Here is a 27,426-nt window from a genome sequence, read left to right on the forward strand (position 1 = left end):
GTAAGTGTTGAATCTAACTGTATTCCAAGGTTCCTGACTTGTGATTTTGAGGGGGAGTTCATACTTCCCAAAAGGGATTTTGATGTCAAGTGTGTATCCACTTGGGTTAGGGACCCAGAGAAGCTCAGTTTTACTTGGGTTCAGGCAAAGTTTGTTGTGTTTAGCCCATTCTTGAATTGATGTTAGACAAGTGATCAGTTTATTCAAGGCTATAGGTAAGTCAGGTTCAATGGGTATGAGTAGCTGCATATCATCCGCATAGATGTAGAACTGAGTGTGCATTGACCGAATCAGCTCAGCTAGTGGTTTGAGGTAGATATTGAACAGAACAGGTGACAGTATCGATCCTTGTGGTACCCCGCAGCTCAGTGTCCATGGTGGTGATGAGTTGCTGCCAATCATTATGGATTGTTGCCTGTCTGAAAATCTAGATGTACTACATCAACCAGCTCACCTTTATCCACGCCTTTAAAGAAATGAAGCAAATTGGTAAGGCAAGACTTCCCTTGGCTGAACCCATGCTGACTCTGTCCCATTAAACCATATTTGTTTATGTGTTCTGTAATTTTTTTTGTTACATTTGTACCCTGCGCTTTCCCACTCATGGCAGGCTCAATGCGGCTTACATATACAGGTACTTATTTGTACCTGGGGCAATGGAGGGTTAAGTGACTTGCCCAGAGTCACAAGGAGCTGCCTGTGCCTGAAGTGGGAATCGAACTCAGTTCCCCAGGACCAGAGTCCACCACCCTAACCACTAGGCCACTCCTCCATCATTTTGTTCTTTACAATAGTTTCCACTATTTTGCCCAACACCAATGTCAGGCTTACTGGTCTATAATTTCCCTGATCACTCCTAGAACCCTTTTTAAAAACCGGGGTTACATTGGCCACCCTCCAGGCTTCAGGTGATGGAAGCGCCTCACCATCACCAGAGCATGGACTTGGACAGCGTGTTCCCAGGAGTTGTCTTCAGGTCCGAATCCTTTCCAGGAAACAAGGTACTGCAATTGTCCATGTAGCCTTTGTGTGTTCAGTATACTTTGTACCTCGTACTCATCATCAGATGCAGATACCAGAGGTCTCGAGGGGAGGAGGAATCAAACCAGATTTCCTTAGGACCACAGGCTTCAGAAGGGATACATGGAAGGTGTTATGTGTCCATAAATTGACTGGTAATGTGAGTTGGTACGTGACAGGATTTATCTGTCGCAGTATGGGGTAAGGACCCACAAACTGAGGAGCGAATCAGGCAGATTGAACTTTTAACTGGAAATGGTGATTAGATAGCCAGACTAGAGCTCCTGGTTTGGAAGTGAGGGGCATGCCGCCTTTTCTTATATGCTTGTTGCTTAGTATGACAAGAAATCTGATGCAGGCTATTTTGAGCAGTCTGCCAGATCTGTTTGAAGAAATTGATGGGGCAAGAGCAATCCCCCTTTGATCCCAGCCCCATTGCATTGAAGCAAAGGTATCTGTAGCCCCTGAACAGGAATACCAGGAGCTGGTCTTAGAAGTAGGAAACACTAAAGCAAAGTTGGGTATAATCTGGACTGGAATATCAAGAGCTGAATCTTGGAAACAGATGACTTTGAAACATAGCCTAAAACCACATATTTAGGAATCTTTGGAGCAGATAAGGGCACTCCAAACCTGAGGATTATGGCACTTACAAAGTCCTTCACTTCATGTTCACAATAACATAAGAGAGACAGTGCAAAAGTGGAAGACCTTATATCACTACGTCAGAAGAAACCAGCAAAAGAAGTAGTGTAATCAGCAGGCCTCTCCCCCAATAAAGCTTTTCAGTATACTGTCTCTGCGTTGCATGCTGAACCTACTACTATTTTGGATATTGTCTTTATAGAGACTATTATGCAGACACTCCACTGTCCCTTTGCGATCTTGCGCACAGACCCCTGATGTAGGCTTTATACTGAAACACAGTGCTGTGTTGGGTCCTGAAGAATAAAGGTTTTATTCATTGCACTCCTCGTCCTCCTGGGGTTTTTTCTGGGAGACCCCTGCTGATTACATTACTCCTCGTCTTCCTGGGGGTTTTTTGGGAGTGCCCTTCTGATTACACTACTCCTTTTGCTGTCACAATAACATAAGAGCACAAGTGTTGCCATACTGGAATAGACTGAAGGTCCATCAAACCCAGCATCCTGTTTCTAACAGTGGCCAATCCAGGTTACAGTACCTGGCTGGATCCCAAAACAGTACAGTACATTTTATGCTACTTATCCTAGAAGTAAGCAGTGTGTAATATCTTGATCTCTTGCTATATGTGCTTTAAATATAAATTCATGGCAAAAAAGTCAAGTAATTATAACAGGTGGATTTTAAACTGTTATTCATATTTTCTTCTCACTTTACTAAGCTTGTTTTATTGGTATATTGGGGTATTTTATTTATTGCTTCTCTATTAAACCTGGGCAGCAAAAGAGAGGAAAATAATGAAACGTTTTCAATCCTTACTTTAGTCATTTAAATTATATGGGGGTAATTTTGTAACAGAGTGCCCATGTGGAAAGTCCAAAAGCACCTTTATTATAAAGGCAACATAGATGTAAGTGTGCCTTTTATATAATAATTACAAAAATTTAAAAAGAGGCATATACTTAAATCTAAGAGATCTACAAATATATCACAAAATCAAATTATCTCATTAGAAATATCACTATATAAATATGTACATGGATCCATCAGAGGTGTCACTCAGGAGTTTAAAAAAAAAAAACCTTTCGCCGAGAAATATGCACCATAATCATTAATCATTATCCCCTGGATTCTATAAATGGTGCTAAAAAGCACGCCCAAATGTGTTCATGTAATTTAATTGAATAATGAGCCAATTAGCACTAATAATTGGGCCCTAACAATCAATTATCTTTTCTAATTGGCTTCAGTTTGGATTTAAGCATACATATTTAGGTGCCGCTCCAATAAGGTGGTGTGGCCATGGAAGGATCATGGGCAGATTGAGAGCATTCCTACAATTTATATATGCTGGTAGAGAATTAGGGGGATCTGTGCGTAATTTAGCCATGTGGATTTACACCAGGGTTAAGTTGGTATAATTGTTGCTCCTAAAGGTAGTTGCATATCCCAGCTGTAAGCGCTATTCTATAAGCAGCGCCTAACTTTGAGCATTAGAAAAAGGGCATGCATTGGGTGTGATTGCTTACCTGGATTCTATCAGGTGTGCAACTCAAATTTCCAGTCTGAAATGGATCCCAGTACCCTGATCTGACCATTTTTTTAGGAGAGTTTACCCTTCCACTGTTTGGACTAGATTCTATATATGGCACCTGAAAAATCAGTGCCAAAAATATTTATGCCTAGATATATTCTGTAAACCGTGCCTAGATTTAGGTGCAGTTTATAGAATACACCTAGCCAGTTTATAGAATACGCCTAGCTGCCACGCCTGCGTCCATTTAACCGTGCATGTAGATTTTTGGAATGCCCACAGTTTGCCCATTCCATGCCTGTGGCCATGCCCCCTTTTAGGCAGCACGCATTAGAATTTACGCTCATCACTTTACAAAATACGCGTAGCAAGTTATGTTCCTAAGTTCTGATTAATGCCAATTAGTATCAGTAATTGCTTGTTAAGTGGCAATTATTGATGCTGATTGGCTTGTTAAGTAATTAAATTGCGTGCAGAATTTCAGTCGTGCTATATAGAATTTGGGGGGTTTATTTCTAAGTTCCATTGCAATTCAGAATCTTCCTCAATTTATATCAGGAAGAAATTTGATCATTGTAAGCCGCGACTCTATGTGACAACGCTGTTATGGTTAGATCTCCTAAGGTTTGACCGACACATTCAGAGAGTTATGTAGACACATTCTTACAACTCACAGGAATCCTGAGGCAGGCCCTTGTGGCCGAAACACGATTTGTGTCAAGTCCGTTTTACTGTGAATAAAGTTTCTAATGTGAACTTTTTCAGTCCATTAGACGTTTTGATTCTGCATCATCTTTCATGTCACCCCCGTTGTGTGTGTTTTCCTGATTTCTAAGATTCAGTCATGGCCTGATAGATTTCAGTTGAAGCTTAATTCTTCTAAGACAAGGCTCTTTTGTTTGGAACTCCAATTTTCCTTCTTCTGTTTTCTCAAGAGAAATATCTCCCTTCCTTTTGAAGGAACCTCAAAAGTTCTGGAAGTCATTCTGGCCTCTCTTCTTACTTTTCATCCTCAAGTAAATAATGTGCCAAAGTGGTTTTTTTTCAAATTGAGGGAATTAAGCTCTGTTCGGGCACTTTTTGAACAATAGCATTTTGCAATTTTGACTAAATAAATTATCTTGTCATATCTGAACTACTTAAACTCATTGTATGCCAGTATTTCACTGGGCTTGCAAAAAATATTGCAGTTAGTCCAGAACTCGGTTGCCCACATGATCTTTCAGAAATCTAGATTTGATCCAGTAGCGTAGCTAGACCTCATTTTTTGGGTGGGCCTGGGGGTGGACTAGGTGGGCATGACCCATAAATTTCCTCTCTGTCCATCCCCCTCCCGTAAAGATAAATACCTGGGCTGGTGGGGATCTCCGGGCCCTGCCAGATGAAGAATCTTCTGGAGGCCCCCAAGGCTTGAGAAGTCTCATCCCTGCGCCAGTCACCAGCGTGGCGGGAAGCAGCGTTCAGCAGCGGTGCCTGCCTGCCTGCCTTTTAAAATAATTTGTATCCCCAGGCTCCGCTGCATTTACTTCTTCGCCCGTCACAAAGCGCTGCCGTTCACACAGGCAGCTCCGCTCCCCTTTGCCGCGTCCATCCGGCCCTCTCTGATGCACTTCCTGTAGTGGATTTGTAGGGCCAGATGGACGCGGCAAAGGGGAGCGGAGCTGCCTGTGCGAATGGCAGCGCTTTGCGATGGGCGAAGAAGTAAATGCAGCGGAGCCTGGGGAGACAAATTATTTTAAAAGGCAGGCAGGCAGGCAACGCTGCTGAACGCTGCTTCCCGGACCCGGTGGAGCCGCGGGAGAAAAAGTAGCAACAGCAGCAGGATGGGACCTTTTTAAGGGTAGAATACATAGATTAGAATAGAGTGTTGTTTATAGAATAGCACTAAGTGCTTTTTTTTCCAGCACTAATTTTTTGGTACCATTTATAGAATTTAGACCTATAACCCCAACAGTAACTCAATTTTTAATATTTACCTTTGCTTTCATTTTCTTATTTTAAATATGGTAAACTACTCATTTTTTAATATGTCAGCATGGGAACACCTTGTTAAGAAACTTATTTCTTGGTGAAAGTCCTTTTATATAATAGGCACCCAGAACTAGCCCAAATAGTGCACAAATTCAGAAGCACAAATTTTGAAAGATGGTGTAAAGTTCTGCGTGCATTCTGTGTGTTCATTGCAACTCCATCCTTGCTTAGCCCAGGCTACACCCCCAAGAATGCTTATTCTTGGATCATATAAAGGTAGGTGCATCCTTTCCATGCACCTAATTGTTATGTGTGTATACCTCCCCAAACAAATGTATAAGAGTAAAGATAAAATACCGCTTTAAATTTTAAAAGAGCATTTTTCCATGTTAAAACAGGCTTTACATCTGGAAAAAAAGCTTTAAAAAAGTGCCCTTATATATATATATAATGCTACGCATTTGTGCTGTATGTTATGGAAGAGCTTAAGATTTATATCTAATCTGTTTGCTACTTAAAGTACTGTAGAGTAGGAAAATCATATTGCAATAAACCGTAAAGGACCAGAACAAAACACAATACTAACTACTACAAATTTGCAGTATGCAGATAAGAAACAAACGACTCAGAGGTTCACAACTGGTGATCCCTTGCACTGTGAGAAGTTCTTCAAATTAAAGACTGGGACAAAGGCCACTGCAAGGAAAGAATCCATCAAAAGAAAACAGGTACCATGAGCATAGGTTCTGCAGCTGAGCTACAAATGAATAAAATACATTTTTTTCCATTTATAATATTCCTGATATCAGTCTTTTTATTAGATTCATGAAATGTAACCAACTTTTGGACATTGTAGGAAGCTGAAACTGTATGCACACACAGAAGCAGAAACTAACAAAACAAATATATGGTTAATTTTAAAACTGAACGTATAGGGCTGTTCTCCAAGCACAAGCAAACATGATATTCTCACAAATGGTGTTGTCATCCAACGGAGCTTGGTGTAGACGCTGCCAAAGTGTACTGCCACACTTTGGCAGTACACTCCCTCCATGGGAGGGAGTCTGGCTAACACCTGTGTTCAGCAATAAGCCCGGATATTCAATGCCGGACCGTTTCCAGTGACTGGCATTGAATATACAGTTTATTTTTGGATGGTTTAAACTTAATTGGCTACGTTGATATTCGGAGATAGCTGGTTAAATTTAAACCAGCTAAAGGTATTCTAGCTATTTAAGCGGCCCGATGTGGTCGCTTACAATAGCAGGCTATGCGACGACTATTCAGGGATAGCTGGCTATATCATGCAATACAGCCGGTTATCTCCTAGCTGCTAACCGGGGATATTCAGTGGGGGATAGCCAGCTTAACCCCTGCTGAATATCACTGGATAGCCAGATAAGTGCCATTTCCATATCATCAAGCTGATCAATCCATAGACTGGTGGGTTGTGTCCATCTACCAGCAGGTGGAGATAGAGAGCAAACTTTTGCCTCCCTATATGTGGTCATGTGCTGCCGGAAACTCCTCAGTATGTTCTCTATCTCAGCAGGTGGTGGTCACACACAGCAGCAGCTCTGGCTAGGCCTCCAAGCCTAATCCTTAGGTTTTGTTGAGGCCTGGGGTTGAGGGCTCTTTTGAGCAAGTGCAAACCTGGTGGTGCCAGGTCCCTCCTTTTCTCCCCCCTCCCGCTGGCTCCGTTTAAAAAAAATAAATAAATAAAAAATTTTAAACGTCTTTAAAGGCGTTTAATTCGACGTTTCTTTAAACGTTCATTGCAGCTACTCACTGGGACACCAGTTCGTTACAGCTCGGAGCGGCAAGCAGGTAATTTTACCTTTTTATAGCGGGCAGGGGGTTCCCCGATTCTTCTCCTCGTGGCATATGGCGTCGGAGGGCGAGGGCGCAAAGGGTCGCTCCCCGGATCGCTGGAGCGCTTCTAGAGGGGATGCGGGGGTTTTACAACCTGATTCGCCCTTGATGGTTGACAGTTTAGTGACCGATGAATGTCCCGGTCGTTCCTCCGGCGTGGCGGTTTTTTCCCGCCATAAACGCCCATCCCCCGCTCCTCGCCTCCGCCATCTTGGCCGGCCACGCGGCTCGGACGGCTTCTTCGTGGGCCGCCCTTGAGGTTGGAGACATTAATGCCATGAACGCCCTTAATTTGGGCGACGGCACAAAGCGGCTAAAGTTAAGCGCCGTTCTTCCCGCGCGGCTCCTTCGCGGAGTTTCGCGCCGGACGCCATTTTGGATGCGCAGCATGTCTCTCCCCCGCTATTGCGAGCGCCGGTTGAGAGTGCGTCTAGGGCTGTTGCCCAGGCTGCGGAAGTGCACAGTCTGGGGGGTTTCTCCCCCGAGTTTGTTTTGCTGCTGCATCAGGCTTTCCTCATGCAAAACGCTGCCCCTGCTCCCTCTTCTGATAAAGAGGTTGAGGTTCCCAGAGGTAAACGCCCTCGGGTTGATTTCCAGGCCTTGGAGGACTTTGTCTCCTCCGATGTAGATGAGGGCAGCGTGTCTGAGGTCTCCCAACGGTCCTTTGCGGATTCCTTGGAGGAGATAGATCCCCGCTCGGATGGAGCGGATGACCCCTCTGCAGCGCGGCTTTTTAGCCCAGAGGATTTGCCCAACCTGTTGTTACAGGCCATGGACACTTTGAAGATTTCCTCTCCGGAGGACGTCTCTCCCTCAGCCCCTGTTGGCTCTGCCATTATGCTGGGGACGAAGCGCCCGCCTAGATCCTTCCACGTGCATGATGCCATGCACACCTTAATTGCGGCTCAATGGGATGTCCCGGAAACGAGCCTTAAAGTGGCTAGGGCTATGTCCCGCCTCTATCCTTTGGCTGTGAGTGAACGTGAGGCCTATCTGTGGCCTACCGTGGATTCTTTAATCACTGCGGTGACTAAGAAAACGGCGTTGCCGGTGGAAGGTGGCACGGCCCTAAAGGACGCCCAAGACAGAAGATTGGAGGCGGCCTTAAGGTCGTCCTTTGAGGCAGCTGCGTTAAATTTGCAGGCCTCAGTTTGCGGCTCCTATGTGGCCAGGGCGTGCCTGACTATGGTGCAGCGGGCTTCCCCCTCGGATCTTTCCTTGAGGGCTGATTGGCCGGCCCTGGAATCAGGCTTAGCCTATTTGGCAGACTTGCTGTATGATGTCTTGAGAGCCTCAGCTAAGGCATGGCTCAGACAGTCTCTGCGCGGCGGTGGCTTTGGCTGAAACATTGGTCGGCTGACCACGCCTCTAAATCCCGCCTGGCTAGATTGCCTTTTAAAGGCAAGCTGCTCTTTGGGGTCGAGCTGGACAAAATCGTGACCGATCTTGGCACGTCTAAGGGCAAGAAATTACCAGAGGTCAGGGCTCGGGCTAGTACTCGTCCCGGTACCTCCAGAGGACGGTTGCTGGACGCCAGTCGGTACCGCCCGGGCAAGTCGGGTTCCTCTGCCCCCTCTTCCTTCAAGAGGAATTTCTCCCCCAAGCAGCATTCCTTTCGCAGAGACCGCCGTCCCGGAGGTGCTCCCTCCGGTCCTCCCCCAGGGTCTCGTACCCAATGACGGGGCCTTGGTCCACGCCCCAGTGCAGATTGGAGGACGGCTGTCCTCGTTTCTGGGCGAGTGGACCACTATAACTTCAGACGCGTGGGTGCTGGAAGTCATCAGAGACGGCTACAAGCTAGAGTTCTGCCAACCCTTAAGAGACGGGTTTGTACTCTCTCCCTGCAAGTCTCCGGTCAAGCTGTGGCAGTGCAGCAGACCTTGGACAACCTGATCCGCCTGGGTGCGGTCGTTCCGGTGCCAAAAAATCAGATTGGCAAGGGACGTTACTCCATTTACTTTGTGGTTCCAAAGAAAGGAGGTTCTGTCCGGCCTATCCTCGACCTCAAAGGGGTCAATCGGGCCTGGAAAGTGAGGCACTTTCGCATGGAGACTCTCCGCTCTGTTATAGCGGCAGTGAAGGCAGGAGAGTTCTTGGCTTCCTTGGACATCAAGGAAGCGTACCTGCATATTCCCATCTGGCCTCCTCTCCAACGCTTTCTGCGTTTTACAGTCCTGAGACGACACTTCCAGTTCAGAGCCCTCCCTTTCGGGTTGGCTACTGCTCCGCGGACCTTTTCCAAAGTAATGGGGGTCATAGCGGCCTTCCTGCTAAAGGAAGGAGTACAAGTCCATCCTTATCTGGACGACTGGTTGATCCGAGCCCCCTCTTATGCAGAGTGCGGCAAAGCTATGGACCGGGTAGTTGCTCTGGTGAGCTCCCTGGGATGGATCATCAACTGGAAGAAGAGCCAGCTGCGCCCGACTCAGTCCCTGGAGTATCTGGGAGTTCGATTCGACACCCAAGTGGGCAGAGTGTTCCTGCCAGACAATCGGATTGTCAAGCTTCAGGCTCAGGTGGATTAGTTCCTAGTAGCCTCTCCTATTCGGGCTTGGGACTACGTGCAGCTGTTGGGCTCTATGACGGCCACGATGGAAGTAGTGCCCTGGGCCAGGGCTCATATGAGACCACTACAGCTATCTCTGCTGCTGCGCTGGACTCCGATGTCGGAGGATTATGCTGTGCGCATTCCCGTGGACCCAGCAGTGCGCAAGGCGCTGAGCTGGTGGACGCAGACAGACAAGTTGTCTGCAGGATTGCCTCTGGTGACCCCGGAGTGGATTGTCGTCACGACAGACGCCTCTTTGATGGGCTGGGGAGCCCACTGCTTGGGAAGGACAGCGCAGGGGCTCTAGTCTCCTGCAGAGGCAAGTGGTCTATCAACCTCCTGGAACTCAGAGCCATTCGGTTGGTGTTATTGGAGTTCATCCCGGTACTGGTGTTGTAGCCTGTACGGGTCCTGTCGGACAATGCCACGGCTGTGGCCTATATCAACCACCAGGGAGGTACCAAGAGCGCCCCTCTAGCCAAGGAGGCTATGAGTCTTTGCCAGTGGGCGGAAGCGAACCTGGAGCAGCTTTCAGCGGCCCACATTGCCGGAGTCATGAATGTCAAGGCGGACTTTCTCAGTCGCCATACCTTGGAGCCCGGAGAGTGGCAACTATCTGCTCAGGCGTTCTTGGACATCACGAAGCGCTGGGGCCAGCCGAGCCTAGATCTGATGGCGTCATCGGCCAATTGCCAAGTGCCGCGCTTCTTCAGCAGAGGACGGGACCCTCGATCCCTGGGAGTAGATGCTCTTCTCCAACAGTGGCCGACACAAGAGCTCCTCTATGTGTTCCCGCCCTGGCCCATGTTGGGCAGGGTGCTAGACCGGGTGGCAAAGCATCCCGGCAGGGTAATCCTGGTGGGTCTGGATTGGCCCAGACGTCCCTGGTATGCGGACTTGATCAGGCTCTCAGTCGACGATCCTCTGCGGCTGTCAGTGGAGCAGGGCCTGTTACGTCAGGGTCCCGTGGTGATGGAGGATCCCTCTCCCTTTGGTCTTACGGCCTGGCTATTGAGCGGCAGCGTCTGAGGAAGAAGGGCTTCTCAGACAAGGTCATCGCCACTATGCTGAGAGCGAGGAAGCGCTCTACTTCTACTGCTTACGCCAGGGTTTGGCGTATCTTTGCAGCATGGTGTGAAGCAGGCTCTCTTTCTCCCTTCACTGCTCCAATTTCTTCAGTGTTGGCGTTCCTGCAAGAAGGTCTGGAGAAAGGCCTGTCGCTCAGTTCCCTTAAAGTCCAGGTAGCGGCTCTGGCTTGCTTCAGGGGCCGCCTGAAGGGTGCTTCCCTGGCTTCGCAGCCAGATGTGGTGCGCTTTCTCAAGGGAGTTATTCACCTGCGCCCTCCTCTGCACTCAGTGGTGCCTGCGTGGAATCTCAACCTGGTGCTAAGAGCATTGCAGAAGCCGCCTTTTGAACCCTTGTCGAGGGCATCTCTGAAAGACCTGACGTTGAAAGCAGTCTTTTTGGTGGCTATCACTTCAGCCAGAAGAGTTTCCGAGCTCCAGGCGCTCTCATGTCGAGAGCCTTTTCTGCAGTTCACTGAGGCAGGAGTGACTATTCGCACAGTGCCTTCCTTCCTGCCCAAGATTGTTTCTCGCTTCCATGTGAATCAGCAGCTCTGTCTCCCTTCCTTTCGTAGGGAGGACTACCCAGAGGAGTACTCCGCTCTTGAATATCTGGATGTGAGACGAGTCATCATCAGATACTTGGAAGTGACCAATGATTTCCGGAAATCGGATCATCTGTTTGTCCTGTTTGCAGGTCCTCGTAAGGGTCTGCAGGCTGCTAAGCCTACAGTGGCAAGATGGGTCAAGGAAGCCATTGCAGCGGCTTATGTGGCCGCGGGGAAGGTGCCGCCTATCCAGCTGAAGGCTCACTCCACGAGAGCTCAGGCGGCCTCGATGGCAGAGGCCGGATCCGTCTCCTTGGTAGAGATATGCAAGGCGGCAACGGGGCTTCGGCTCATACATTCTCCAAGCATTACCGTTTGACTGTGGCTGCACGGGCGGAGGCCCGGTTTGGAGCTTCAGTGTTGAGGTCAGGGATTTCTATGTCCCGCCCTGGGTGAGTACTGCTTCGGTACATCCCACCAGTCTATGGATTGATCAGCTTGATGATATGGAAGGTAAAATTATGTATAATCATACCTGATAATTTTCTTTCCATTAATCATAGCTGATCAATCCATAGCCCCTCCCAGATATCTGTACTGTTTATATTCTGGTTGAATTTTAGGTTCAAGTTTAGCCTTCAGTTACTTCAGGAGGACTTCGTGTTCAAGTTCTTCTTTCACTTGGATTCTTCAAGAGTTGAGACGAGTTTGTGTTACAGTGAGCTGCTGCATTCCTCTCCCCTCCGTTTTACGGGGCTGGATTGAGACATAAATTCTGCCGGCACTCCCTCCCGCTTCGTGCGGCTGTAGGGCAGCTTTGTACCCCTCCCGCTTCGGCGGTGTTAGGGTCAGTCAGCTCCTCCCGCGGTTGCGGTTGCAGGATAAGCCAGATCCCCCCGCATCGGCGGGTGTGGTGTCCCTCCCCTGCTCCGCGGGGATGAGCTGGACGGATTCCCCTCCCCCACTTGTGTGGGGATGAGCTGGGTTAATTCCCCTCCCCCGTTTCGGCGGTGGTGAGCTGGGCAGAGTGTCCCTTCGTGGGTGTAATTCTCTAAGTGCTGAGTCCTGCGGATGGAGCTTTGATATCGACATACTGAGGAGTTTCCGGCAGCACATGACCACATATAGGGAGGCAAAAGTTTGCTCTCTATCTCCACCTGCTGGTAGATGGACACAACCCACCAGTCTATGGATTGATCAGCTATGATTAATGGAAAGAAAATTATCAGGTATGATTATACATAATTTTACCTTAACTGGCCAGGTGCTGTTCCTGGCCATATAAATGGTTTTGAATATCAGGGGTAAGTCTTTGCCTTCCCATCTGACACACTAGCATGGGCCTGGCAGTCTTTCATTTTTCACAGAGCAGAGAGGTTGTGTTTTTAATCTCTCCTCAATGCATCAACTTTTTGCCTTTTAGTGCTTTCCCTTTTCGGGTAAAACTTTTCCTCTTAATTATCATATGTAATGATAGAGCAGATGGAACTGCTCCCATATGAGAAAAGGCTAAAGAGGTAAGGTTCTCTTCAGCTTGGAAAAGAGAAGGCAGATTGAGGTCTACAAAATCCTGAGTGGTGTGGAACAGGTGGAGGTGAATCGAAAGAAATAAAAAAGTAATATTCCAACTACAAAGAGTTTTTCCCAATGATAGAAGCTTAACAACGGCACATAATTGTCGCCATTGTAAACCTAGGATTTTCTTAAATCTATTAGGTTTCTGAGGGTTTTCTCCTTGACAAAACAAAACACCTTGAGAGGTTTGATAAGCACACTGACTAGTGTTCCAAAGAGTTTGTATAGATTTACCTAATTATTCACTGGTCATTTCTGCATTATTTAGTTGAGTGTCATACACAGAATTTATTTATTTATTTATGTATTTATTTATTTATTATATTTGTATCCCACACTTTCCCACTAAAAGCAGGCTCAATGCGGCTTATATAGTAATAGGTAACAGAATTTTGTTATGTAAAGTAGGAAATTAAGTATAACATAATAGAAGGATGGATGGGTAGTAAATGGATGAGTAGGTAGGTAATATTGCAGTATGTTCTCCAATCCTTGGAACACTGCTTTCAGTTTCTCAGTACAACAGGCTAGCTACTACTACTAATACAAATCAACAAACTATTAAATGCCCCCTCGGAGTTCAATTTAGAACAAGTAAATGCCTCTTCCACTAATGGTTGGTCAGATATACTGTTCAAAAATAAGAACATAATTAAGATTGAATTGAACAGTGGAATTCTTATAGAATATTGCAAAAAGGAAAGAATACCTAGAGGTTTGCGCATAAACAAGGCACCCAAAATTTTCTTGACACAAATTTTATAGAGAAATGGAACAAAATACTCAACAAATGTTCCCTTGATTTAATGTTACTTATTATAGAAAAAAGTAAAACATTAACTAACAATTTGAAGGAGGAATTAGATAAAAGCATCCAGTTGATTAAGAGTAAAAGTACAACAGAGGAATTTGATAAACAACATCAAGAATTGAAAGACAACATTGATAAGTTAAGAGAATCTATCAAAAAGTCCAAATTAAAGAAGTTCAGCAGGGATGAAAAGGATTGTTCCAATTACAGAGTATATACATGGACGTATCAGAAAGAAGATGCAGCACACTTTAAGCCCACAGATAAGCAATCAGCACACGGAGAAGAATTTTCATCATCCAGCAAGAACAGTAGGAGTTTTTTAGGAGGAAGAGGGACTCAGAGGAGCAGACCGTGGACTAGTACACAAAGAATGGACAATCAGTGGTAATTAATTTATCCAGTAAAACCTTAGCAGCAGAAGAAGAAAAAGTCTTATCTAAGGGTCTCACATTTGTTCCCGCTCTATTTATTGACGATTTTCAGTTTCATGTAGGCCTTGAGAAATTTATCAAGAAGTTACAATTACGCATGTTTTTTGGCAAAGAACCCACCTACCAAGATAGAACGGTAATAAACCAAAATCTATCTGGAAACTGGCAGGCCAGTTAGATGCAACTCTTAGTACCTTCAAGAGCATGGTGGTAAGAGATGTAAAATTGCTAATGAACAAATCCAGATACAATAGAAAAGGTCCACGTAATTTACTACTACTACTACTAATACTACTACTACTATTTAGCATTTCTATAGCGCTACAAGGCGTACGCAGCGCTGCACAAACATAGAAGAAAGACAGTCCCTGCTCAAAGAGCTTACAATCTAATAGACAAAAAAAATAAATAAAGTAATCAAATCAATTAATGTGAACGGGAAGGAAGAGAGGAGGGTAGGTGGAGGCGAGTGGTTACAAGTGGTTACGAGTCAAAAGCATTGTTAAAGAGGTGGGCTTTCAGTCTAGATTTAAAGGTGGCCAGGGATGGGGCAAGACGTAGGGGCTCAGGAAGTTTATTCCAGGCGTAGGGTGCAGCGAGACAGAAGGCGCGAAGTCTGGAGTTGGCAGTAGTGGAGAAGGGAACAGATAAGAAGGATTTATCCATGGAGCGGAGTGCACGGGAAGGGGTGTAGGGAAGGACGAGTGTGGAGAGATACTGGGGAGCAGCAGAGTGAGTACATTTATAGGTTAGTAGAAGAAGTTTGAACAGGATGCGAAAACGGATAGGGAGCCAGTGAAGGGTCTTGAGGAGAGGGGTAGTATGAGTAAAGCGACCCTGGCGGAAGACGAGACGGGCAGCAGAGTTTTGAACCGACTGGAGAGGGGAGAGGTGACTAAGTGGGAGGCCAGCAAGAAGCAGATTGCAGTAGTCTAAACGAGAGGTGACAAGGGTGTGGATGAGGGTTTTGGTAGAGTGCTCGGAAAGAAAGGGGCGGATTTTACGGATGTTGTAAAGAAAGAAATGACAGGTCTTGGCAATCTGCTGGATATGAGCAGAGAAGGAGAGAGAAGAGTCAAAGATGACCCCAAAGTTTCGAGCTGAGGAGACAGGGAGAATGAGAGAGCCATCAACAGAAATAGAAAACGGGGGGAGCGGGGAGTTGGGTTTGGGGGGGGAAATGAGAAGCTCGGTTTAACCAAAAGTGAATTCACTGCATTGCAAAATTTGAAGAAAGATGGCAGTATCATCATTAAAAAGGCTGACAAAGGTGGCGCAGTTGTGTTAAACAGAGAAGATTATATCATGGAAGGTCTCCGGCAACTAGAGGACAAGAATGCATATAAAAAATTAGCACTAAATCCTACTAAGCGTGTGCAGTCACAAATTAGAAGAATCACTGCAAAGGGATTGCAAGATGGTTACATTACCTTTAAAGATAAAAAAAGTTTTGGATCATTTTGACCCTGTGGTACCGGTTATGTATTTCCTTCTGAAAGTGCACAAAAATGCACACAGACCACCAGGCAGACCAATCCTCTCGGCCAGACAATCGGTTCTAGAACCTTTATTGATGTTTGTGGATGCTTTCTTAAAACAGGAAGTTTTAAAAAGTCCATCGTATATTAAAGATACAACACATTTTTTGCAAAAAATCACGGAAATAGATTGGGGACACAACAATTTCCTACTGGTGACCCTAGATGCCAACTCATTATATACGTCCATCCCTCAAAATGAAGCACTAAGAGTAGTGAAGGAGGTGCTTAACTCCAGAGATTGACCACAAATTATACCCACAGACTTCCTCATGACTTTAACTAGAATAGCCATCAAGGAGAATTATTTCCTATTCAATGGAGTCTTCTATTTACAGAAGAGCAGTGTCGCAATGGGTGCAGCATTTGCACCTTCAATTGCAAATTTATATATGATATCCTTTGAGAAAGAAGGGATTGAAGCCTCCCCATTTGTTTGTAAAATACACAAATGGTGGAGATTTATTGATGATGTCTTCATGCTGTGCCTATTTCACAGATGTTAAGAATTCGCAGAATCTGTTCAGATGAGAACAAGTATAAAAGACAAGCTAAAGATTTAACCGTCAAATTACCAGAGAGAGGTTATCCTAAACATATGTTTAAAAAGGCATATAAGAGAGGAAAATGCAACAATAGGGAACTTCTATTATCAAGCGTGAGTAAGAAAGAAAAATTCAGTGACATCTGCACCATGGTCATGAAATATAATTCATCAAGTCCTGAAATCACTAAAATATTGAAGAGTCGCTGGGAGATTATGCAAATTAATCCCATATTTCAGAAAATCAATTTGAGAATTGCATTGGCAAGAGGTAAAAATCTGAAGGAAGAATTATGTTGCAGCTTTGCCAACATTGACTAGGGGGCATTTTAAGTGTGGTACGTGTCAGATTTGCAAAATTACCATACAGACAAAAAATTTTAAAGATATAAAGAATAATCGTGAACATCTTTTAACTCACTTCACTAATTGCAAAACCGAATATGTTGTGTATGTCATTCAATGTCCCTGTGATAAATTGTATGTGGGGATGACAACCAGAGCTTTTAGGATCAGGATGCTTGAACATAAATCCAACATCAATAGAAAAAAAACGTGACAGAACCACTAGTAGAGCATTGTATCGACAAGAAACACTCCCGAATATCTGAAGTGTTGTATTTTAGATAAAGTAGAGGGAAGAAACCAGAGAGGAGGCAATAGAAAATTGCAATTGCAAAGAAGTGAAGCAAAATGGACATTTAAATTGAACACCTTAGAACCAGAGGGTTTAAACTGTAAAACAGACTGGTATGTATTTTACTAAGCATACATCATATAGGACTGTCTCTTTAAGATCAGCTGATGAGAGTAATCTATTTAAAGTGAAATGCCGACGTGTGACGCGCAGGTGCCATTTTGTCAGTATAACAACTGAAAGTAAGTGCACCAACTTTAGAGAGAGAAAGCTTAATCCACAATGGGTTTTGTAATTAATTAATTTTTGCCTTTTGTAGATCTCTGTAAGCCATACAAGACAGCGCATGTTCCTGAGGAAGCCACACGGGTGAAACGGTGGCCCCATCGGACTTTAAGCTAAATGCTGTTGCTGTTATTTGGCACTGATGCATAGAGTCTAAGGCAATACTAAAAAGATAAATATACAATATGTATTGGAGCTTTCTGAAAGACAATTAAAAAAGAAATAAAAAGTAATATTCCAACTACAAGGACTTTTTCCCAAAGATAGAAGCTTAACAACAGCACATAATTGTCGCCATTGTAAACCTAGGATTTTCTTAAATCTATTTTGTTTTAAACTATCCCAAGTCCCATCTGCACCCTGTTCAGCAAATGGAATTCATTGGAGCCCTGCTAAACACACAGCAGGCACAATCCTTTCTCCCTGGGCCAAGGGCGGATGCTCTAGTTGCTCTCGCCACTTGGGTTTGAGCCTGCCAGCTGGTCACAGCTCAGCAGATTTTGAGTTTGCTAGGCCACATGGCCTCCACTGCACATGGCACTCCCTTGATACATCTCCACATGAGAACTGCCCAGTGGACTCTAGCTTCCCATTGGTGTCAAGTCTCTAGGAAGCTAGCAAATGTCATCCATCTGACACCAGAATTAGTTCAATTCCTTTTCTGGTGGACGATTCCAAATTCCTTAGCCCCAGAATGTGCTGACAATGGATGCATCTCACCTAGGGTGGGGAGCTCACTTAGATAGGCTTCACACTCAAGGTACTTGGTCAGCTCAGGAGACAGATCGTCACGTCAACCTTCTGGAGCTAAGGGCGATCTAGACACGCTGAAGGCTTTCAGAGATTGGCTGTCCAACCAAATTGTACTCATTCAAATGGACAATCAGGTTGCAATGTATTACACCAACAAGCAGGAGAATACCAGATCATACTTTCGGTGTCAGGAAGCCATCTAGATGTGGCAGTGGGCACTCCAGCACTGGATAGTTCTCAAAACCACGTTCCTGATGGGCAAATCCAACAGCCTGGCTGACAGACTGAGCAGGATCATGCAACCGCAAGAGTGGTCACTCAGCATAGGCATTGCCTGTAAGATTTTCTGAGTTTGGAGCACCCCTTCAGTGGATCTCTTTGCCACTTCTCACAATCAAAACGTTCCTCAGTACTGTTCCATTCTCAGAGCACATGACAGACTAGTGTCAAATGTTTTCCTTCTCCATTGGGGGAACAGCCTTCTGTATGCATATCTTCCCAGTCCTTTCATAGGGAAGACTTTGCTAAAACTCCTAGCAAGACCAGGGAACCTTGATCCTGATAGCCCATTATTGGCCCAGGCAGATTTGGTTCCCGCTTCTTCTGGAGTTATCCTCTGAAGAACCGTGGAGATTGGAGTGTTTCCTGACCCTCAGTACAAAGGATCTCTTCTACATCCCAACCTCCAGTCTCTGACCCTCACAGGCTAGATGTTGAGAGCTTAGAATTTGTTTCCAGAATTTTACTACCTTCCAGGAAAGATTCCATTAAAGTGTTATTCTTTCAAATTGACCCTGCTTGAGTACCTTCTACACCTCTCTGAGTCTGGTCTTAAGGCCAACTCTGTAAGGGTTCACTTTATTGCAAATAATGCTTACCAGTACCATGTGGAAGGTAAGTCCATCTCTGGACAGCCTTTAGTTGTTCGCTTCTTCACCTCACAGGGTCAGTGAGCTTCAGGCCCTAGTAACAGATCCACCTTACACAACATTTCACACACCCTAAGTTCCTGCCTAAAGTGGTGTCGGAGTTCCATCTGAATCAGTCAGTTGTTCTTCCAACATTCTTTCCTAAACCTCATGCCCATCCTGATGAAAGTGCACTGCACACCTTGGACTGCAAAGGGTATTGGCCTTTTACCTGGAGCAGACTCGGCCCTACTGACAGTCCACCTAGTTTTTTGTTTCTTTTGATCCCAACAGGATGGGGGTCACCATTGGGAAACGCACAATCTTCAATTGGCTGGCAGATTACATTTTTTTCACTTATGCCCAAGCTGGGCTGACTCTTGAGGGTCATGTCAAGGCTCATAATGTCAGAGTCATGGTGGCATCAGTTGCCCACTTGAGATCAGCCTTTATTGTAGAGCTTTGCAAGGCTGCAACATTGTCTTTAGTCCACACATTCACATCCCATTGTTGCCTTGAGAAAGACACCAGAAACGACAGTCAGTTTGGACAGACAGTTCTGCAGAATTTGTTTGGGGTCTAGAATCCAACTCCTCCCTCCTAGGCCCATTTTATTCTGTTCTTGGCTGCACTCTCACACAGTTTGCCATTGCAAGTTCCTATTGTCCTACTGTTATTCTTTTCGGTGAGACTGGGCTAGGGGTTAATGAACTGGCCTGCTTGTTCTTGGAGAAAGTGAAGATACTTACTTGTAGCAGGTATTCTCTGAGGACAGTAGGCCACTAATTCTTTCATACTCTCCCACCTCCTCTTGGAGTTGTATAGCTATATTACTGTACTGATGATCCTGTGATTGCATGCTGGGCTGGATGGCACTTGCACATGTGTGATTGATGCACTGCCATGAGCTATTAAAGACAAATTATGCTGGTTAGCATTCCGGACCAGGTGCTATGGATGACATCACCTACATGTGAGAATTCATGGCCTGCTGGCCTCAGAGAATAGCTGCTACAGGAAAGTATCTTTGCTTTATTAGCACATAGTTTTCGCGTGCAGATCTCAAACTTACCGCAGGATGCCTGAGTATGTCCTGCGATAAATCCTTTCAAGCTTTGGTAAGCAAGTGTTAGTGCTTTACCATAGCTTAGTAAAAGAACCCCTAACATTGTACCTGAGACAATTGCTAGGCTCACAAAGAATGTCAGTAGTATTTGAATTTTTGCTTCCTTGGTTCTCAGCCCACTGCTCTAACCACTACTACTCCAGTATCAATTTAAGAACTTACTCAGTTTTCGTAGTGCCTGTGGGGAATCTCTTCATGATCTAGGCCCTTTGGTCTCCAATAACATAATTTGAAAATAAATTCATTTAGAACATAGCTTGTTTATTCTTAATTCATGTAAAGACTGTATGTTTGGTTTCTTGACAGGAAGAAGGGTGTGAGACAAAACTCAAGAAATCCAAAACCAAACTTGCCATCCAGGATGTGGATATAGAGAATCATGCAAAAAATAATCAGGTAAGATTTTAAAAATGATTATGTTCTTATTATACCATTTTAGTTTATCTTTCTCCTATATTGAGGGTAATTCTATAAAGAATTTATTAGCATAATAAATCATATAGGCCTGTCTCTTTAAGATAGCTGATGAGAGTAATCTATTTAAAGTGAAATGCCGACGTGTGACGCGCAGGCGCCATTTTGTCAGTAGTAGTCTATAAAGAAAAGTAGGCACCTAGAGGCACACAGTTGTAAAATTGCCTTTATCGAGAATAATTTTATAACAAGTCGCCTAGGTTCAGTGTCTAGGAAATTGCTTATTGTTAACCTATTTTATAATCCTTTTTACTAAAGAGCATTAAGCCCTAATGTGTGGTTAGTTCACAAAAAAAGGCTTAATGCAAAACATATTGAAGCGTTTTGCAGTAATTTGCCTGTTAGCGTGTGCTATTCAAGTGTTCTAAGGGTGGGGAATCAACATGGAAGTGATATCCAGCTAGCACATTCTGATTAACGTGCACTAACTGGATAATGTGGGAACACTTAGCACCTCCTAAATAGGCAGTGGTGTCTAGGATGCACCAAACCTCCACCAGCCAATTCCAAATGCAGCTAACCACAAGTGTGGAATAAACTGTTCTGTATTATCAGTCTCAAGAGCAATCCATACACATTAATAATATAAGCCTTAACCGAAAGATACACCCCTACCAGGCTCCCTAATATGAAATTCCTAAATGTACTCAGAGTAAATATTCATAAATTGAAAAACTATCACTTTTAACACAAAATTATAATATATTATACTTGATACTACTTCTTTAAATCACCTAAGGGCCTGGATGTTATTGTTTGTATATTTGTGTATTTCCAGATTTTATGTATGTACTAGCCGTTAAGCCCGTTAAAACGGGCGAGATTTCCAGCTACCCTCCTCACCGCCGCTCCCTCCCCCCTCCGTGCCGTGCCCCCTGCACTGACCTTACAGCGGCTCTTACCTCCGTGTGAAAGCGCTCCAGGCAGCAGCAGATCGCTCTGCTGCTGCCTGCAGCGCTTCCACAGGGAGGTGAGAGGCGCTGTCAGGTCAGTGCAGGGGACCTGATACGGAGGGGGCGGGAGCGGCGGCGAGGATGGGGGGGAAGGGTGGAGGTTGGTGCGTGCGATGTTCGTTTCCAGGCTCCAGCGGCAGCGTCTGACAGTCCGACTCCATTTCCCTTTCTGTTCTGCCCTCTGACGTCATCACGTCTTGACGCGAGGGCGGGACAGAGAGGGAAGTCTCTACTGCGCATTTGCAGGTGAGTCGGTCACTTGCCATTTATATGTTTGATTTTACATGATTTTATGTATGTATTTTTGTAAGCCGCCTTGAGCAAAGGCGGATTAAAAATAATAAATCCAAATCCAATTATATAGCATGTTGGACCAAATCCCATTTCAATAATTGATATGCTAATTTTCATATTTGATTTAGTTTTCTCTTTTTAACAGCATGATATTGTTTGAGATAATTATATTATTATTGTTTTACAGTTATCAAAGCTGAACAGTGTAACTCTTCAGTTCTGGCTAAAGCAGCATGGCATTTCTGTGAAGGCAAGAGAGAAGAAAGAAAAACTTGTCTCCAAAATTATGCAGTTCATTAATGAATCTTAATTAAATATTTTCTTGAGTAAAATGATCAGTGATTCATGTAACTTGGAATTTACTGAAAAACAAAAGGAAAATACAGTACAAGGCTTCAATGCTATTCGTTATTGCCAGTATTTTTATGAGCATTTGTTGTTAGCTGCCTTAGAGTTATGTTACAGCAGTTGTGTATATTTATTTTTTATTTTCAGTTGTTCTGCTGTAGTTCATTATTACCATAGAGTACCAGTGAGGGAAATTCTATATTAACTCTGAATCTAAATGAGAAAAATACTGTTCTGCTTGAATGCATATTGTAGCTTAAGATACTCTATTTTTTGTAGTCTAAAAATGGATCAGGTTTTTAGGATATCCACAATGAATATTCAAGAGAAATACTCTAGATTAATTATATTTGGTTTAACCCTTGCAAGTCTGGAGTGGTCCTCTTAGGGTTATTATATGCCACTTGACAGATTAGGGGGCACACCTTCAGGGAGGTAACACTGATTTTCAGTGTTTTCCTCACTGGATAACGTAGTAGTGTTTAGGTCAGGACAAGTATAACTAGGGGGTTCTTGACAAGTTAATCAACACTCTCCACTGTTTAGTAGCACTTAATAACTCAGCCCGGGCGAGAATTTGAGATCTGAACCAAAAGTTCACAAAACAAAAATAGTCCTCAAGAAAAAAAAAGGACAGACTCGCAACAATAACAAAAGCAGAAAACAAAATATAACTCAGACATTTACAGTCTATAATTTTCCCAGGACTCTGCAGTCTCCAGGAGACTCACTCTCTCTCTCTTGAATACCTCTCAGAGCTAACTTGACCTCAGATGTGGTCACAGATGCAGTTTCTTCTGGCTGCCTGGCCCTTCTCTCTCAAATCCAGACCTCAAGGAATGGCATTAAGTACCTGTGGTGTAACTTCTGTGTATTATTTTAAAAGCAAGTGAAAAGTATAAGTTGAGAAATAAGGCCAATATTGATGATCTCATTTGTTGAAAATTACTCACAGGTTCTATAAAACTCTAATGAAAACACCAAATCTAGTTTAGGGGCCCTTTTACTAAGTTGCATTAGATGCTAATATGTGCCTAGAGCAGCAAACATGGCCTAACTTGTGACGCGCTAAAGCGTTCCATGTTAGTTTTGCCATATGGGTGTGCTAACCTTGCAGTACTTACGTTTTTGCATTTTTGAGGGGGTGTGTCAGGAGCAGAGAGTGGGCATTTCTGTGCTAACATTACCGCACAATATTAGCACACAGCACAGAAGCCCTTACTGCCTCCTTAATAGATGGTGGTAATTTATTAAAATGGCAACCTTAGTGCACGGTCAATAATAGAAAATTGGGGGGGGGGGGGTTCGGCCACAGTAAAAATGGCCTTAGTGCGTGGGAAAGACCTGTGTAGGGGTGCACTAAGGCCAATTTTTACCACAGTTTAGTGCAGTGGTTCCCAAACCTGGTCCTGGAGGCACCCCAGCCAGTCAGGTTTTTGGGTTGCCCACAATAAATATTCATGAGATAGATTGATAGATTTACATGCACTACCTACTGCTTGCAAATCTCTCTCATGAATATTCATTGTGGGTATCCTGAAAACCTGACCGGCTGGAGTGCCTCCAGGACCAGGTTTGGGAACCACTGATTTAGTAAAAGGACCCCTTGGTGAACAACTGTGTGCAACTGTCCTAATCATCCCTAGTGGCTGACCAAATTTAGGATTCAGTTACAGCTTCGGCACCAAAACCAGCCCGAAATCCACATCTGTCCTTGTTTCTGTTTTGGCCGAAAATGCCAGTGCCCAAAACTTTTTCTTCTGTCCCATGGCTCTCTTCACCCCTTCCCTCTAACATAAGAAATCCCCTTGGACCCACTTATATGCCACTACTTCTGCCCCCCCCCCCCTTCCCCCGAGGCCCAGTTGTAGGCTGCCTCCGGACCTCAGTAGAGGAAATTCACATTTAAAAAAACTTTTCTGTATTTACATTGAAACAAAGGATTTCTGAGTTATTATTTTAAATTGTAATACTTTAAAATTGCTAAAGACATCTTTTGGACAGGGGCCCTTTTACTAAAGCTTGGCGCACACTAAATAGTAAAAAGCCCATAATGGGTTTCTTAGCACTTAACGCACGCAAATGTTCATTGGCGCATGCTAAGCTTTAGTAAAAGGACTCCTTAGTGCTCATTTGATTTTTGGAATTGTTGTTTGTATATATGCACTTTCATACAGGCTCACTGAGCTCCAACATTTAGGGGGCAAGTTATCAATGTGGATTAAAATAACCCGATGTGGTAAAATAACCTCACTTAATAATAGCCCATGTTGATAACTTCCCCTCCTAAATACACTTACAGAAAAGGAGTGTCAAATAGCAGTCCTTGAGGACTAGAAAATGGCCTAGTCTTCAAAATAACCAAAATGTGAAAATTAATTATATCCTAGACTTGCTGAGTGCAGATAAATCTCATGCATATTCATTGTGGATCTCCCAAAATCCAGACTTGTGTGCAACCTTCAAGTCCCACATTTTGTCAGACTTTAGAGAACTTGTTATCTGCTTAAACCATCTTTAAATAATATTGGTATGACTGCACCATGAAAACTGTTCATGATACTGTTAAAAAAAATAAGTTGAGAATATTTTATGTTATGAACTGGTATTTTTTATTAAATTCAAAAATATATATAAACACATTTTCTATTAATCTCTTGCTTTTTTTATTCAAGGGGCATATGTGGCAGTTATTGTGCATGAACATATACATATGTCCTAGTTGAAATAGCATAAAGAAATTAAATATTCTATATAGTAATTCATGAAAGAGCCATGTAAATTCAAGAGATGTAGATGCATGATAGTCATGAAGATGTTTTGCTCTGAGAAGTGGAGAAGCATGGCTCAACTTAAAAGAGCACTATGATATCATGATATTACATAGTCCGGTTAGCTCACAATTAACATGACTGACAATTACAAAAAATACATGAACCGCATAATTCATTGTGAAGGTGTTTTCATTTTTGGGAAAGGGATTGTTTCTTAGGGGAGGTAGTTCTGCTTTCACGAGGGGCAATTTCTGGGGGAGAGGAGTTTGTTTGTTTGGTTTTTTTTTACATTGAAGTGTGAATGTTATTAGGTACTTTGGGCCTGATTTGACTGCAGAACAGCAATGAATGGACATTTATTAGAAAAATCAGTTTGGTTAGTTATGCCATTTCTAGCATATAAGGTCCAAATTAATGGGGATATGGAGGTAGATACAACTTCAGCTAGGTCTTGTGGGGTAAATTGCTCAGTTGTGAATAAATAACAGTAATTCAAAAGTAAATTGAAAAATGTATTGATATTATGATGATATGCGTTTCCTTTGCAAAATAAGAAACATGCTTATGTAGGCCTACCCAGGACTTGCTTTTTGAAAGCTATGTGCTGCAGCTTTTCCAAAATTGATATTAGACATGTTGGGTCATTTATACGTGGAAACTCACTTTTACATGTTCAAATTCTGTGCAATATTTCTAAAATAGTGACTTCATTAATGACTTAAACTTTGCATGTGTATTAGTTACTTTGCATATGTCATATGACCCAGAAAATAAGCAAAGATCTTACATGGGTCCATAGTTACATAGAAACATAGAAAAATGTATACAGATAAAGACCATATAGCATGTCCAGTCTGCCCGTCCATGCCATCTATTCTCCCTATCAATCCCTTAGAGATCCTATGTACTTGTGCCAAGCTGTCTTGAATTCAGATACTGTTTTCGTCTCCATCACTTCCACCGGGAGGCCGTTCCATGAATTCACCATCCTTTCCTTGAAAAAGTAGTTCCTCAGGTTACTTCTGAGCCTATCCCCTTGTATCTTCAGCCTATGCCCCTTTGTTCCAAAGCTTCCTATCAATTGAAAGAGACTCGCCTCCTGAGCATTTATGTTGCATAAGTATTTAAATGTCTCTATCATACCTCTCCTCTCCCACCTTTCTTCCAAAGTATAAATATTGTGATCTTAAGTCTGCCCCCATAAGTTTTATGATGAAGACCACTAACCATGTTAGTAGCCTCCCTCTGGACCAACTCCACAAAAAAATTGAAGCAGGATCCAACTGAAGATAGTAAGAAACAGCATAAGAAATGGCAAGTCAAATCAAAGTGCTGTTAGGGAAGGCAAAGAGCAACTATAAAAAGAATGTGTTGAAGGAAAAAATACACAAAAAAATGTTTTTTTAGATATATTAGAAGCAAGAAGCAGGTTAAAGAATCCACTAGATGACCAACAGGCTTATTTTCGAAAGAGAAGGGCGCCCATCTTTCGACACAAATCGCAAGATGGGCGTCCTCACAGGGTCACCCAAATTGCCATAATCGAAAGCTGATTTTGGACGTCCTCAACTGCTTTCCGTCATGGGGATGACCAAAGTTCCCGGGGGCGTGTTGGAAGCATAGCGAAGGTAGGACTGGGGCGTGCTTAACACATGGGCGTCCTCGGCCGATAATGGAAAAAAGAAGGGCATCCATGACGAACACTTGGAGAACTTGGTCCTTTTTTGTTTTACGACCAAGCCACAAAAATGTGCCCTAAATGACCAGATGACCACTGGAGGGAAATATGAGCCCTCCAAAACCCACCACAAACCCACTGTGCCCACATGTAGGTGCCCCCCTTCATCCCTAAGGGCTATGGTAGTGGTGTACAGTTGTGGGGGGGGGGGGGCTCAGCACACAAGGTAAGGGAGCTATGCAGCTGGGAGCTTTTTCTGAAGTCCACTGCAGTTCCCAGTTGGTGTCCTGGCATGTGAGGGGGACCAGTGCAGTACGAATGCTGGCTCCTTCCACAACCAAATGGCTTGGATTTGGTCGTTTCTGAGATGGGCGTCCTCGGTTTCCATTATTGCCAAAAATTGTAGATGACCATCTCTAAGGTCGACCTAAATGTTGAGATTTGGGAGTCCCTGACCGTATTATTGAAACGAAAGATGGACGCCCATCTTGTTTTGATAATACGGGTTTCCCCACCCCTTCGCAGGGACGTCCTGCGGGGACGTCCTCAGGAAAACGTGGGCGCCCCGTTCGATTATGCTCCTCCATGGGGGTGAAAGGGACACTCAGGGAAGACAAGGCCATAGTGGAGAGACTAAGAGGCCCTTTTACAAAGCGGCAGCCCACCGCGGGCTTACCACTCACCAATCTGGAACTACTGCCAGTCCAACGTGGGTGCTGGTGGTAGTTCCACCCACAGCATGTGACATTTCTGGAGCTAGTGGAAATATTCAATAAATATTTCCACAGGCGCTAACCCATGGTAATCAGGCAGCACCATACACTACCCAGTTACCGCCGGGTTAGTGCGGGAGCTCTTACCGTCACCTCAGTGGGTGGCAGTAATTGTTCCCCCCAATGGCCACGTGGTAAGTGAAATCTTGCTGAAGGACATTTCTTTTTTTGGCCTTTTTACCCACTGTAGTAAAAAAGGCTGCAGCGTGGAGCGTATCTCTTGGTCATGTCTTGGCTCTCCGCTCTTCTGATTCCCCTTGGAGATCAATGGAGGTTATACCTACTTTCTCTCCTTTCATTGATTATGAGTTAGAATTCTTCT

At 44.1% G+C, this 27,426-nt stretch overlaps 1 protein-coding gene across 1 annotated transcript in view; it reads left to right on the top strand.

The window, feature by feature from the left end:
- C1H18orf63 (chromosome 1 C18orf63 homolog) overlaps positions 1-22,140 on the top strand; it is a 186,323-nt gene extending 164,183 nt beyond the window's left edge. Inside the window, exons 12-14 of the mRNA XM_030212812.1 lie at positions 5,770-5,895; positions 20,117-20,206; positions 21,719-22,140. Of these exons, the coding sequence (XP_030068672.1) occupies positions 5,770-5,895; positions 20,117-20,206; positions 21,719-21,841 (339 nt within the window). The 3' untranslated portion in view covers positions 21,842-22,140. The remainder of the gene's footprint in view (positions 1-5,769; positions 5,896-20,116; positions 20,207-21,718) is intronic.
- The last annotated feature ends 5,286 nt before the right edge of the window (positions 22,141-27,426 follow it).

This window comes from Microcaecilia unicolor, chromosome 1, assembly GCF_901765095.1.
Source record: "Microcaecilia unicolor chromosome 1, aMicUni1.1, whole genome shotgun sequence".
NCBI lineage: Eukaryota > Metazoa > Chordata > Amphibia > Gymnophiona > Siphonopidae > Microcaecilia > Microcaecilia unicolor.